This window comes from Mustela erminea, chromosome 3 (genome assembly GCF_009829155.1).
Source record: "Mustela erminea isolate mMusErm1 chromosome 3, mMusErm1.Pri, whole genome shotgun sequence".
In the NCBI taxonomy this organism is placed as follows: domain Eukaryota; kingdom Metazoa; phylum Chordata; class Mammalia; order Carnivora; family Mustelidae; genus Mustela; species Mustela erminea.
Window position 1 is genome coordinate 133,479,661 of NC_045616.1, and position 15,388 is coordinate 133,495,048.

A 15,388-nucleotide genomic window follows, 5' to 3' on the forward strand; every position below is an offset into this window, starting at 1 on the left:
CAAACTTAATGCAACCGATACAATGGGAGAACCATAAAAGGCAAACATAGCGAGGAGCTTCGGTTCGCGGCGCGATCTTCAGGCTGCAGGCGTCCAGAAAAAGGTGGAGAAGAGGGAGTGCGCTGAAGAGAAGCCTTCCTGGAAGAGGTGAGACTCAACGTCCCTCTGTTCTCCTGCCTCTGGGGTCTTGCTTGGGCGTGTTGGTGTTGGGCACATAAAGGAGGGGATCATTTGTTTCTTCTCTAAAATGTTAGCCATTTGGGATATAAAGGAGAAACACCGTAAGAGTTTAAAATCATTCTAACCCTCTATGCTAACCATTTTAACCAGGCTCCTTTTAAAGCCTGATAGATACAACCCCGACAATGCTGCTATTTTTTTTTAAGATTTTATTTACTTATTTGACAGAGAGAGAGACATCACAAGTAGGCAGAAAGGCAGAGAGAGAGAGGGAAGCAGGCCCCTTGCTTAGCAGAGAGCCTGACGCAGGGCTCGATCTCAGGACCCTGAGATCATAACCTGAGCCAGAGGCAGAGGCTTAACCTACTGAGCCACCCAGACGGCCCCCCGACAATGCTTTTAAATAACACTCAGTAAGTAGTGTTACCAGAAATTTTTATTAGCGCTGTTTCCCTACATCTTCTTGTAAACTGACTTTGAAAAATGAAGCCAGGTTCTGTGACCCACCCCACATCTTTGGGCCTCACTGTCTCCCCCTAGCTGTCACCTTTGGTGAATACCAACGTGGGGGCACTCCTTTGACCGGTGCTGAACAAACACCCGTTCTCTGCAGTGCGAATTTAGGAAAAGAGAATGCATGCCCAAGTAGTTAAAGAATTCTAACGACTTGCATCCTCTGAGCTACTTCTCCCTTTCATTAGCAGGAATCATTACAGTGCCCATACCAGGAAAATAGAACTTTATCTTCTTTAGATGGTATCTCTATATTGTCCGTCATCTTCATTGCATTTCCTGCTTTGCCTTCTTGCTCAGGGGCGTATGTACTTAACTAGCTTCACAGGAAATACACTCACATTCATGATATTTGAAATATTTTTTAAGTAAAGTTATTAGGCTGTAAAAGTAAAAACTCTTTGGTGGATGATGAATTAGGACTTGGAGCTCAAGTCCTTACCTGTTTTTTCTTAGTCAAATTATTTGTTTTAAACATATATTTTTGACAGACTTCCCAACTTCTCCAACTATTATTTAGTAATAACTAAAAATTACCCTAAGTCTCATTTGGAAATAAGTACAATTTGAAATGGAATTCAAGTGAACAAATTGAAATTCAAAGTTCTCTTAACCAAAGACTTATCCTGTCACTACACTGTTAATGGAAATTGCTAGATTTTTGTTCATGGTGTAATTTTTGTCCAATTTATGGGAACAGAGAGAAAAATCGTAGAATGACCAAGAATAAGTATTTATTATGTACTGCATGGTGAAAATATGTTGTTAAACTCAGTAGTAAACAATGTCAGGGCATCAGGATTATTTGTACCTGCGAGGCTCGCTTGGTGATCTGTTCGCCATCTTGCTGGCCGGAGTCATCTGTTCCTCCTTCTAGAGAACAGGCTTGCTTGCACCTTGGAATTTCCCAGGAAACTAAAAAATCCTGATGACTCTGTCTCAAACCCAGAGATTCTGATTTGATGTTTTGAGGGAACTGGTGATTTTAATGTGCAATGATTTTAATGTGCAACCTGATTGATTTACATCCTAAGCTGTACCTGCGATGTGGAAAAACTCTGTTTCACCGGATAGTAGATATGAGGTGTTTTCGTTAAGCTAAAGAATGTCTCCATTGCAAGGCCTTCTGCTGGCAAATGTTTTATGTCTCAAAGCACATCTGATTCCTCTACCTGTATTGCCTTGATCTTCCTCCTCTTATTCATTGAGCATTTATTATGTGCCAGAGATTGCAATATCAGATTCCTGACTACCCACCTAGCTCCTAATCACGCCCTTTTTAAAATACCTGCAGATTTCAAGGCGGTATCAGGTTCTTTTCCACCTCTGGAACTTGCCAGGGGCTCTGTCTTCATGCTTTGTCCTGGCGATGATTCTAACCATATTGCTAATCTCATCTTCATTTTGAAAAACATTTTCATTTTAAAAAATAAATAACAGGGAACATCTGTTTTAATATGGGATTTGGATTGTCATGGAAGTACTTAGTATTAGCTCAGCACCAAGTGAAAAAATATTTGGTGCCCCTTGTACTAGGGAGTAGTACTTACAAGAAGATCTGGAAATTCACAACCCAAAATTAAGGGATCAGTTGCCTTTCCTTTCCAAGAGGCAACAAAAATGATCTTCTATCCTCAAAATTACTTTAATGTCAGGCTATGTATTCAAAATAAAGGAGATAAATCCTCATACCAGAATGTGTTCAGACAGGTATTGTAGATAATTGGTAGGATTTGAGATCAAACACCATGCTTTAAGAATATATGTAGTTTACCAACATGAGATATTAAGACATGTGATGCTAATAAAAATTGCTAAAAAACCTAACCCATGAAACTTGATTGACATTAATTTGTATTTTTAATAAAATGAATGTCATCCTATGAAAAGTTCATGGATATCTCCACCATTTAAATATTGGTAAGAGAGGTTTAAATACATTTGGGATTGTTATCGTGTTCCTTTTGTTCTTTTTAAGATCATAGTTATGTTTTTAACAAATAGTATATACTTAAAATAGAAAAGTCAGAGAGTCAACAAGGTACGAAGCAAGAATTATTTGTAATAAAAGCCAACCTAAGTCAACCACAGTTAACATTTTATTTTGTGTCCTTCATTCATAGATAGGTAGATAGATTCACAGACATAGACTTTATATAAAATAGGTTAATTGTGGGCACCTGGGGGCTCAGTCGGTTAAGCTTCTGCCCTCAGCTCAGGTCATGATCTCAGGGTCCTGGGATCAAGTCCTGCCTCAGGCTCCCCCCTCAGCAAGGAGTCAGCTTCTCCCACTGCCCAGCCCCCCACCTCCCCCACTGTGTTCACATTCTTTCTCTCTCTCACAAAAATAAATAAATAAAATCTTAAATAAAAATTTAAAAAACAGATTAATCATATACACAAAATGTAATATCCAGGTGCTTCTTAAAATATTCCATGTCATCTTTCAGACTTCAAAACTCCCCCAAGTACCTATTCTCATGTTATTAAAGCATAATAACTTGATAAACATGGCCAGTTATACAAATGCTCTGAGGCCTGAGATAACATGCAAATAAACCTTACATATCAATGTGTGACGGCTGGACAGACCACACAGTTCAAAAAAGGAAGTGCACTCTGCAAAGCTAACTTGCACATTCGCTGTCCGCCTTCCAACATCTTGCGGGTCACCGTGTGCCAGGCACCTCAACTCCATTCAATAAAATGGTAAGTAGGAGATTTTATGGCTCTCTCTGGCCCCCTGGCAAACATCTCATCTTCTGTACATAGAGAAGAGAGTGGTGGGGAGGCTTCTTGGCCAAGTCCTCCTGGCCTTTGGAATGTTCACTTGACCTGTTGTTGTTCCATTTGCAAATAAAGCTGCTGAGTGTTACCAGTCGAGAGCCTGTGGCTTCAGGATTTCCCGTTTCTGCTTCTAGCCTTCAGAATAGAGGAAGGGCTATGACTTACGGAAAGAAAAGTTGCATTCTTTGTCTTTGCCTTTTGAGATATCGAGGTGCCAGGATCAGTAACAATGTCAAGTTTCTTATTAGAAGCATTTGGAGGGTGCCTGTGTGGCTCAGTGGGTTAAGCCTCTGCCTTTGGCTCGGGTCATGGTCTCAGGGTCCTGGGACCAAGCCCTGCATCAGGCTCTCTGCTCAGTGGGGAACCTGCTTCCCCTCTCTCTCTGCCTGCCTCTCTGCCTACTTGTGATCTTTGTCTGTCAAATAAATAAATAAATAACCTTAGAGGGGAAAACAAAGAAGCATTTGGAATCCCAGAGGAGAACCCCAGTGATAAATGTGGGGCAGTGTTGCTGATGATGAGTGCCATTTTGATAACAGTGGATTTTGTAAAGGAGCTCTTTTGTTTAAAAATGCGTTTTATTATTTTAGCCAAGAGAAACAAACAAAACCCAAATAGTCCAAACCTTAGGGACAGGTTGTGTTCCCAAAGTTAATTGAAATTCATTATTTGGAGCACACTTAAAAGAGGGATGGGTCCCCAACGATACCATAACAACCTGCGTAACCCATAATGTAGCCGAACTACAGTGTTAGTATTCTGCTATATGGTTTCCTATTATTTCTCTGTAAAAATTGTCTTTGTTCTTATACTTAAGCTCTCAGAGTCTAGAGGAGAGCTAACTCTCTATTCCATACACTCCCCTCCACCACGCCCCAGTCCCCAGAAGACTAAAACTTGGTTATCCATTCTCTTGTGAGGAAAGGGATTGCTTCCTCTGCCAGCCCCTGGCGAAAAGACAGGGATTGAGACAATGACAGCCCCAGGTACACAGATGGAGGACAGAATGCACCGCAGGCATTGGAGTGGAAGTCACAAGGGCGTCATGGGATGTGTTTGTAAGTCGGGAGACTCTTAAGCCAGAACTGGGAAGTACAGAGGTGAGAGAGAATAACTATGCCAGTGAGGAGAAAAGGAGGAGAAGTGGCGGGGTCAGAGGTGTGGAGTCATAGCAGGGAGGAATGCACGGTCATGGAGGAAATGGTGGCCCCGGGATCCTACCAGCAGTCACACTCCTGGAGAAAGGCAGTCACCTGTCAAGACGGGACTTAAAAGTCCTGGTAGTGTTTCTAACTCGGTCTTTAGGTCCCAGATTCTTAGAAGAAAGTTTGACCTTAATTACTGATAGTCTTTTAAAAATAAGTGAGGTTTACTGAGTTATTTGGGGTTTCTTAGGGAAAACGAGGTAATAATACCAGAAAAAAAGTTTAACCGGGTAATGGGTATTTGGTGCAATACTTCAGCAACGTTATCTTAGGGGATTACCATCTCCCTATTACAAAAGTAACGCATTGTATTAGAGACAATTTCTTAGAAATACACATATGCAGAAATGAAACTATATACATTTCCTATAGTTTCAACACGTGGAGGCAATCCCTGTGAAGTAAGTACAGATCTTCCTAGAATGTCATCATTTTAAAAACATATTTCATAAATGACTTTTATAAAAGTGCCATCATACTTTATAAGCCATTTCCTTACCTGCCTTTTTTATTTAAAATATCTTGAATAATATCTGAGTTATAATGTCATTTTTCATGATGAATCATTTCCATATGGTTAGACATTTAGATTGTTTCTTATTTTTTCTTCTTTATGATAATATAGTCAATATATTCACTTACACACATTGCTGCTCAGGAAAGGTATGGTGTTGGCCTTACGTTGGCCCACGTTCTTTATAACATGATTCTACATCTTAGAAGAGGCCCACTTTCTTTATAACATGGCCTCTGTTCTTTATAACATGATTCCACATTTCAGAAGCAGAAGAACATGGCAGTAGGATTCTAATTCTCAAACATCTGCCGCTGTGGAAATTGACTTGATCCATGAACATAGACAAATTAGCTCACCTCATGGTCCTAAAGTGAAAAAATAAAAATAAAAAATAGAATGATACCCATCTACATGACAAGTAATTTAGGCACATTTCAAGTTGCTGAATTTTCTGGGGGGAAAAAAAAGGAGAAGCAGATATATAATAATTCTCTACTTTTCATATGGTTGTGGTGGGTGAGGAAAAATCTTTTATGAATACACTTAGAAACTTTTAGGAAATGGCATAAAAGTTGGTTTTAGAGTTTTTGTTTGATTTGCTCCTTTCATTCGACCTTCAGTTGACATGTGACTGTTGACAAAAGAAATGTGCTCTCACCGCTCAATCATTCAACCAAAGTTGGGGTTTGGCTGGACGAGAATACAGGGTGAACAACACAGGTGGGGTCCCAGCCCCCTAGAGCTTACACTCAGTGCAGTGGATCTCCAACATTTGTATGCTTCTCCATTAGGGATAGGGCTCAAGATTTTGCATTTCTAATAAATTTTCAGAGGCCACCGCTGATCTAGGCACTCCGAGAACCACCGTTTGGTAGAAGTGATGGATCAAAAGTGAATCAAAGTAAACAAGTCAAATACCCTGTACGGACTTCTGAAAGGAGGTGAATAAGGAGCTGAGATGGCACAGAGAAAGGAGACGTCCTCTGTAGGGTTCCGGTCTCTGATAAAGTGCTGTCTGCACTAAAGCACTGGTCTCAGCTCTGGCTGTTCAGGAGATCAACTCGAGCAGCTTATAATCATACCCATTGCCAAAGCCCCACCTGAGACCAGTTGAATCAAAACCTTGAGGTGGGAGGTGGGGCACAGTGAGAGTTGAGAATGGCTGCACCAAACAGCAAAATGAGCCAGACACAGGAAACGTGGCAGTAGGAACCACGGCAAGCAGAGGAATTGGCAGGTGCAAAAGCTGTGAGATGGGGAGAGCTTGGATCTGCGGGAAGACCCCAGGATGGCTGGATGATAAATAAGGGAAGATGAAAGTGGCCAGAAGTGGTTTTAAGAAATAGGCAGCAGCCAAGAGATTCGATCTTATTTTGTTCACCCTAGCAGTCACTGGAGGGTCTGAAACAAAGGAGTGAGTGCTATTATCTGGTTTACATTTTGAAAGTAGGGCTACTTCTGGGACACCTGGGTGGTTCAGTTGGTTGAGCGTCAGACTCTTGGTTTTGGCTCATGTCGTGATCCCAGGGTCGTGGGATCCAGCCCCAGGTCAAGCTCCACACTGGGCATGGAGTCCGCTTGATATTCTCTCCTTCTACCCCTCCCCCAGCTCATGCCTGTGCACTCTCTCTCTCCCTCTCTCTAATAAAATAAAGAAGTAAACTCTTTAAAAATTAAAAAAAAAAAATAAATGAAAGAGAGAAAGTAGGACTACTTCTAAAGTAACATGCATACTCTGCAGGCTGCCTTGACCATGACTGGGGCTTACATATTGACTATTTCTCCCTTGTCCTTTTAAAACTGTAGCCCAAATTTGAACCCCATCAAGTTAGAGGATAGTGTAGGGCTTCTGAAGGGAATGGGTTTAGAGACCTTCAAATAATGGAAGGGGCTGCAGTGATAGCCCAGCTGAGAGGGGGTGTCCAGGGAAATCAGAGAATATAAAAGGTAAACTAGAAGGATCCCCTTAGGTGCTGGGATTGCAACCCTTTTCTTTCAAGGAGAATGTGACTCTTGTTCTTACCATGTAAGCTGGAGGGGTCCTGAATAATATGCTAATATCCCCACATGGAAATCCATTCACCTCTTCATGCTTCTCCCCTTCTCCACCACCTGGCTTAAATCCTCTTCTTCTGCAAAAGAGGTCACCTGCCTGTTGCAGCAAGATCAAGCCTGATGTGTTAAAAAAAAAAAAAAAAAAATTTTTTTTTTTTTTAATTTAAAAATCCTGTGCTATGACAAGACAGTTTTAAAGGAAGGATGAGAGGTTCAAATACTAAGGCATCTCTTTCATCCACACATCAAGGCATGTAGGAGGAAATGAGAGCCACTTCTTGGAGCACATTTTGGCACGCATTAAGAGTGTGACATCCTTGTCCTTAAAGTAAGTGGGCGTGGGACTCCAGCTCTTCATTCGGTAACTTTAATATCACTTCCCTAATTCTCCGGGTTGGATTCCATCTGCCCTGGTTGTTCTCTCATGTCATTCTCTTTTTGAAATATTATGGTATGGGGGCACCGGGTGACTCAGTGGGCTAAGGGTCTGCCTTTGGCTCAGGTCATGATCCCAGGGTCCTGGGATGGAGCCCTGCATCAGGGTCTCTGCTCAGCAGAGAGTCTGCTTCTCCCTCTGCCTCTGCTGCTCCCCCCACCCCTCCGCTCATGCTCTCTCACTCTTGCTCTCTCTCTCTCATCTGCTTATGCTCTCTCTCAAATAAAGAAATACTTTATAAGATAAAATATTATGGTATGTTATGAAACAAATAACAAATTCTCACATACCACCCAGATTTCACACATATTACCATTTTGTCATAATATTGTCATTTTGCCATCTTTTCAAAAAAATCAAACAAAATTGAAGTTCTCTTTTTGCCCTTCCCAGTTCCATTCCCCTCCCTCCAACAGCAGGGGACAAGGGCTCTGAAAGCAGCAGCTCACCTACCCAGTGATGTTTTTATGTTTTTATTTCATCAGCCTGTGTTTGTAAAAAAACATACAGTAGTGTTTAGTCTGCTTTTATTTGCTTACGGTTTCTGCAAATGCCTTCTCTTCACCCTACTTATGTCTTCAAGATATATCCGTTTGGACACACACAGGTCTGGTTCAATTTATTGACTTGTTTTGTAATTATATGGCAATTTGTTCACCTACTCTCCCAACATTTAATTTATTGCCATTATTTTCCATTTCAAACAGTCTTAGGATGAATGTGCTTCTACATAGAGGGCATGAGCACCTGAATGTTAGCAAAAGGTTCTCCAAGGTCACTGTGACAGTTTACCTCTCACCAGCCTGTGTGACAGTTGTCCTTCCTCTCCATCCCCCTTAAAAGCGGTATCGTCAGGTTTACTGAGAGACTTCTAAGAATTTCTTAAATTAAAACCCCACTTCATTGTTGTTTTAATTTTCCTGATTACTATGAAGATGGAACATGTTTTCTTAAGCCGATTGACCATTCAGGCAACCTCTTCTGTAAATCCTTTTCATGTGGTTTGTCCATTTTCTTATAGACCATCTTTTCATGTTGATTTATAGAAAATCTTTATCCAATTCTAGGCATTCATCCTGGGTGGATTATGTGCATTGTGAATTTTATGCTTCCTGGCTTCTTTTTTACTTTATTTTTTTTTGGTGTCTCTTTTTTACATAAAAGTTTTAAATCTTAATGCTAAGAAATTTAAAAGTAGGTCTTTTATCATTTCTGTTTTTCACTTACTTTTAAAGAAGTTATTCACTACCCCCATTTTCTAATATTTTGCTAACCTTTTTTTTTTTTTAAAGATTTTATTTATTTGTCAGAGAGAGAGTGTGCGCACACAGGCAGGCAGAGGGGCAGGGAGAGGCAGAGGGAGCAGCAGGCTCCCCGCAGAGCAAGGAACCAAATGTGGGACTCGATCCCAGGATGCTGGGATCATGACCTGAGCCGAAAGCAGCGGCCCGACCTGAGCCGAAAGCAGCGGCCCAATCAACAGGGCCACCCAGGTGTTTCTTCACTTAACCTTTTAAAGATTTGATTTTCATGTTTAGGTCTTTAATCATCAAGATTTTTTTGTATTTGTGACGTAAGGCAGTCATCTAATATATTCTCACGTGGATGGCCAATTTAGTCCTATTTATTTTCATTTGTTCTTTTCTCCTACCACTTTCTAATGCCTCCTTGATCATATGTCCATTTCCCATATACACCTGACTTCATTTCTAGGCTCTCGATTCTGTCATGCTGGTCAATACGTTTCATAAAACTCCATCAGGTTTGTTTCTTACGACTTACTTACCTGCTCTAGATTCATATCTTCTTTTACTCAAGTACATATTCTCTTGCCTATTGACTAGCAATTTCTACAGTTCTTTATGATTTCCATTATTATTCTCCCAAACAAAACAAGAACCTAAATACAGTATAATTACCCATTGAACACAACCCTCCAACCCTGTTTCTAGTTCTTAAAACTTCTCCTCGGAAGAGATGTATAGCATTTTCACTCGCATTTAATTGGCCAAAATAAGTCACACATGCTCTTACCTCAGCTGAAAGGACAGACATGGAGGGGTGTAAATCGTCATGCGCTCAGGGTAATGGCAGAGAGGGGTTCTTATTTGGAAAAAGAATAACAGGTGCTACAGTAGATAGTGGTCTTTGTGTGACTAAAATACATCTTCATTTCTACTTCATTCTTAAATAACAGTTTACCTGTGTATATTCTAAATTGATAGTTACTTTCCCTCAGCACTTTAAAGACTCACACCACTGGCTTCTGACTGGTTATTGATGGAATACGTGTGCCGTCACATCTGTCATTCCCTGTAGGAGAAATTCTGTCATTCCCTTTAAGATGCTTCTTTATCTTTCTGTCCTGCAGCTTTACTATATTTCATAGAGGCATAAATTTATTTTTATTTATCCTGCTTGGTACTGAGAGTGTCAGTTTAAAGAGGAGCATACAACATTTTTTATAAAGAGCCAAATAGTAAATATTTTAGGTTTTGCAGTCCCATAAAGAGCCAAATAGTAAATATTTTAGGTTTTGCAGTCCCTGTGATCTCTGATAAAACTACTCAGCTCTACCATTGTAGCATGAAAGCATCCATAGACAATGAATAAACAAACAGGTATGGCTGTGTTCCAATAAAACTTTATTTATAAAAACATGGCAGGCTGAATCTGGCCCACAGGCTATAGTTGCCTGATTTAAAGCCTAATGATTTTTTTTTAATTTTGCAAAATTATTAGCTATGATTTCCTCAAAACTATTACTCTACCGTTTTATTCTTCCTAGTTTGTTTTTGTTTTTGTTTTTGTCTAGAGTCCCTACTAGATAAAAATCCCATGCCGTCCTCCATGATGTTAATCACTCTTCTAAATATTTTAACACTGTGTCTCTCTTTGATGAATTCTAAGTGGATTTATCAACGTCATCTTTCAATCCACTAAGTTTTTCTTCATTTGTGTCCAGGGTGACCAATTTTCTCAGTTTGCCCAGCAGTCTCCCAGTTTTAGCACTAAATTCCTACTTCCCAGAAACTTCTTAGTTCCAGGCAGAACAGGATAGTTGTTTACCTTATTCATGTCCAATCCAGGTTTTATCCCATATATTGAATTTTTGCTTCAATGATTTAGTTTTTATTTCCAGTTTTGAATTGGTTGTTTTCACCTATTTTTACTTACTACCTGCCTATTTTGTTTCAATTGTTTGTATATTCTCCTATGGATTGTATTCATATATTTGTTTCTTGATGACTCCTGAATCTGGAAAATCATTTTCAGATTGCTTTTATCATTTTAATTGAAGGTAAACCCATCTTTTAATTGTTGGTTTTGTTGGGTCTTTCTTTCTTATTAATAGTTTTCTTCCCATATTTTGGAATTTTGTGTTGTAGACCCATTTTGAGGTTTTTTTTGGTTGACTGCCTCATTTTTTCATCCTGCCTTCTCTAGTATTGTGCTCTCTCCTATTTGTTCCTGAAGACTCCAGCCCAGAACCAGCTCTATACCAACTGCTTTGCAATCAGGATCACAGTAATACTGCACAGGTAGCATATCTGTTACTAAGTCAGCTGGCACCTGGGCCCAGGTTCTGGCTCTGGGACAGTGTCTAGCCCAGACTTTTCAATTTTGGTACTTTCAGGCCTTGTGAGATATTTAGTAGCATCTCTGGTCTCTACCTACTGGATGTCAGTAGTACCCCTGTCCCCTTCATTGTGACAACATGCAGAGCACTCCCAGACATTACAAAATGCCCCCACCAGGACTACCAAAATCATCCCCAGTTTAGAACTTAGGTCTATCTTAAGGCAATTCTTAGTGGCCTCTTTCCGTGAAACTGGATTAAAACAAACAGACAAACAACAAACAACAACAACAAAAAATCTGTCCTTGCCCTTGACTACAAAAAGGGGTCCTAGTTCAGGTTTTCAGGCTACCCTACAGGGGCTGAACTAACAAATGCTTTCATAACCTGAACCAACAGCCCAACTCACCTGTCCACTAGTCTCACTCACAGCCTTGTGTTCCTGTCCTGTTTCTGATACAGAAAGGTTTGCCTTTAAATTTTCTCATTTTATATTCTACCTATCGCTACTCAACATTTGATTAGGGCAGTGAGAGAGCCACAAAACTTTATTTTATTGACCAAAACTTGATTCTCTTCTTTATCTCTTTTCCCTCGCTTCCCTTTAACTTCATATCTTTCTTTTTCCCTTTCCCCCTTCATCCTTGATCAGTGGCATAGAGCAAATCAACAAAGTGGAGGAAATGTGTCATCATCAGAGTTGAGAATTAGTCCAGTGTCTTCCAGGGATCCACCACCCCCCTTTACTCCTAACCTAGCCTATTAACACAGTGGTTCTCAAAGTGTTCTTCCTAAACCAGCAGCATCAACATTACTTGGGAACTTACTAGAAATTCTTGGGTTCTACTCAAACAAGTTTTAGGAGTGGCACCCAGCCACTTATGTGTTACAAGCCCTCTAAGTGATTCTAATGTGTATTAAAGTTTGAGGCCTCCTGCGCTAAGACTTAGCTAAAGAGGTTTGGACCAGTGGTTCTCAGCCTTGCTGCCCCTTGAAATCACCTGTTAAACTTTAAATTACACCATTATGTGAGCCACTCCTCTGAAGATTCTGATTCAGCTCAGGTGGGGTGCAGGCCCCTTTATCTTTTATTTTATTATTATTTTTTTTTAATTTATTTGACAGGAAGAGATCACAGGTAGGCAGAGAGGCAGGAAGAGAGAGATGGGGAATCAGGCTCCCTGCTGAGCAGAGAGCCCGATGTGGGGCTTGATCCCAGGACCTCGAAATCATGACCTGAGCTGAAGGCAGAGGCTTAACCCACTGAGCCACCCAGGTGCCCCCCCTTTATCTTTTAAACTCCCCCAAAGGATTCAACTATCCAGTCCAAGTTTGTATTGCTTATTCATGTCCTGCTCACCCATGTCGATGATCACTAATGCCAACTCTTACCCAGCGTTTCAGGAATTTTCCATGGAAATGAATAAACTTTGAGTGAACAAAATCTAAAATAAATCTTGTCTGGAGGTGGACTTTCTGGGTTTGAATCTCAGTGTTGCCCATTACTAACTATGTGACTTTGAACAATTTACCCATTCTGTGCCTCAGTTTCCCCATGTGTAAAAAAGGATGAATAACTATACCTACCTACTAGGGTTGTAAGGATTGTAAGGATCCTTGTAAGGATTACATTGTAAGGATTACATTGGTTTATCTATGAATGTGTTCAGAATAATGCCTGTCGCACAACAAAAGCTACACAAAATTTCTTGGAAATATTTATTTTGGAAGTAAAACATTCAAAACACCTTCAAAATAAACTTCAGTCAAAGTAAGTGTTTTGAGAAGGAAATTTTTTTAAAAAAATTTATAGAATGTTTCTTTTCTTTTTTTTTCATATCGGAACCTTTGCTTTAGAAGACCTACTTTTTCCCAAAATGTTGTATGATCTTTAAAAAGATTGATCCAGTAAAAATGAACTTCTTTCATTAACATTTTTAGAACTTTATTATGTTCTTTAACATCAGCCAGTGGAATTGTAAAACCAGAGCTCAGAATCACTGTCCTATATTCGGATTTGAGCTTCAAAACCTGATAAGCCAACAATAAATTGAAGCCTAATGGAAATCCTGGCAGAAGTCAAAAAAGTGGAATTGAAATAAACATCTGCTGAATTTGATATATGACAGCTGAAAGAATTTGTGTGAAATATAGTGAAAACCTTCATAAGGTAGATATTTAGAAGGTTTAGCTTAAATGAATACATTTTGATATATGAATGTCTGGACATAATCCAAAGAACTACCAGCAATTTTATCATTACAACTCTGAAAGACAAGTAGTTATGTTTACTTTATCACAAGAGAACATTCACCCGAAAGAAACTAATTTTGTCACATGTACCCACAATTGCATGAGACAGCATTTCAGGGCTGGGTGGAGTTTTTTTTAATAGCAGAACATAGCTACCCCAACACAATAGGGCTGAGATACATACTGTTTAAATTAGTTACCTCGGGTGTGGGGGAACAAGGGAATTTCCAAACTATCTGTTGTTAATTACCAAGCAAACAAAGAGAAGATTGTGAGGGTGGAATTGTAATTTAGGATTTCTAAGCAGAGTTCACCTGTAGCTACTGAGTATACAGAACTTTGGCGGCTTCAACTCTCAGTAGTTGTAAAAGTTAGCCAACTTAAGCAAGCATTGATTGAATTTGATAAGCAGGTCATGCAGAGAGGGAGGAAATTCTAGAAAGTAGCCAGAATAACCGTGTCTTAATGATTAATTAGGCAAGAAAACCCAGATATAACTTCTCTATGTCTTGACACGCCTACATCCCTATTTTCTCATTCTTCTTCTCTTCCACGTGCTAAACCCTCCTATTTAACCTGTAAGCCTGACACATCAAAGAAAAAAAGGAGAGGAGAGGAGAAAAATGGAGAGGAAAGGAAGGAGAAGAGGGAGAGGGAAGGGGAGAGAGAGAGGAGAGGAGAGAAGAGAAGGGAAGGGAAAAGAAAAAAGAAGAAGAAGAAAGCTGCCAGGACATTCCTAAGAAATGATGGTTACCTACTCTTTGACCAGCAAGAACACTGGTTTCTCTCCTCTTTCAGGGTTCATTACAGACAGCCAGTCAATCGAGACATGAGGGAATATTGCTTTCTTGAGCAACTAACTTGCGGAAACTAGACACATGGCACATCTTTGCATTTCTACACTACTGTTTCCCTTGTTAAGGTCTGCACTGAACTGAAGAGCTATAGATCCTGCATTTATACTTTAAGAGAAGGATTCGATTTAACAGTGTGTTATTTTAATCATTCTAGTAAATTTGCCCTAGACCCACGGAGAAAACTAAAGAAAAATTGGCTCTTGGAACCAGTAGACTGAGGTTAGAACCCTTGCCCCAAGTGAAAATTCTGTTTTTTCAAGCTCCCTGAGCAGCTTTGTTCCTCCTTGCTGCATCCCCACATGAAGGATCCATTACCAGATCCATTTGTTTCTTACATGAGATACCCGTTTTTTTATGTTATCTGCTTGGATCCCGGAAACACTGGAATTGGCAATTAGATTAGATAGGTTCCCTTTCTGTCTTTAATATTTTATGAGTGGAACAAATTACACAGTTCTAGATATATAGAAAAAGTCAGGGTAAGGTTTGGTAAACTTTGCCTTCTGAGTAGGCAGTTGACTTGGGACATGTTTGGATTGGAAACAGTGTCTAGGTATAAGAAACAAGATCAGATTTAAATGCATAAGAGCCTACTGGGGGTTTCTGAGCTAGTCTTGAGTTGTATGGGGGTGCAGGGGTAGTGGAAGATTGGTAACATTTAGTATTAAATAAGGTATTGGTTGCTGCAACTTACTCTGAAATGCATCAAAAAACAAAAGTGAATGGAGGTGATAAAGCAAAAATATCAAAATGCTAACAAATAAAGTATCTGGGTTGGGTATATTGATGTTCACTTTCAACTTCAATTTCAACTTTTGGATATGCTTGTAATTTTTCATAATGAAAAGCAGGGAGGAAAGTTTAAGTGTCACAAAGACTAGACAAATCAAGCTGGAAATTTAACTACAATACTCCACTCTCTATCCTGATGGCCTGTGCATTCATGCAGCCTCTGTTTATCCACCATCTATCAGCACAAAACCCCCCTTCCTCTAAATGTAACTA

General features: G+C 39.8%; 1 protein-coding gene across 2 annotated transcripts in view; it reads left to right on the forward strand.

The window, feature by feature from the left end:
- The first annotated feature begins 3,295 nt into the window (after positions 1 to 3,295).
- FYB1 (FYN binding protein 1) overlaps positions 3,296 to 15,388 on the forward strand; it is a 152,171-nt gene continuing 140,078 nt past the window's right edge. The window contains exon 1 of one of the 2 annotated variants that reach the window (XM_032337555.1): positions 3,296 to 3,402. In XM_032337555.1, coding sequence (XP_032193446.1) covers positions 3,400 to 3,402 — 3 coding nt within the window. In that variant the 5' untranslated portion in view covers positions 3,296 to 3,399. The remainder of the gene's footprint in view (positions 3,403 to 15,388) is intronic. The other variant, XM_032337557.1, reaches the window with a different exon arrangement.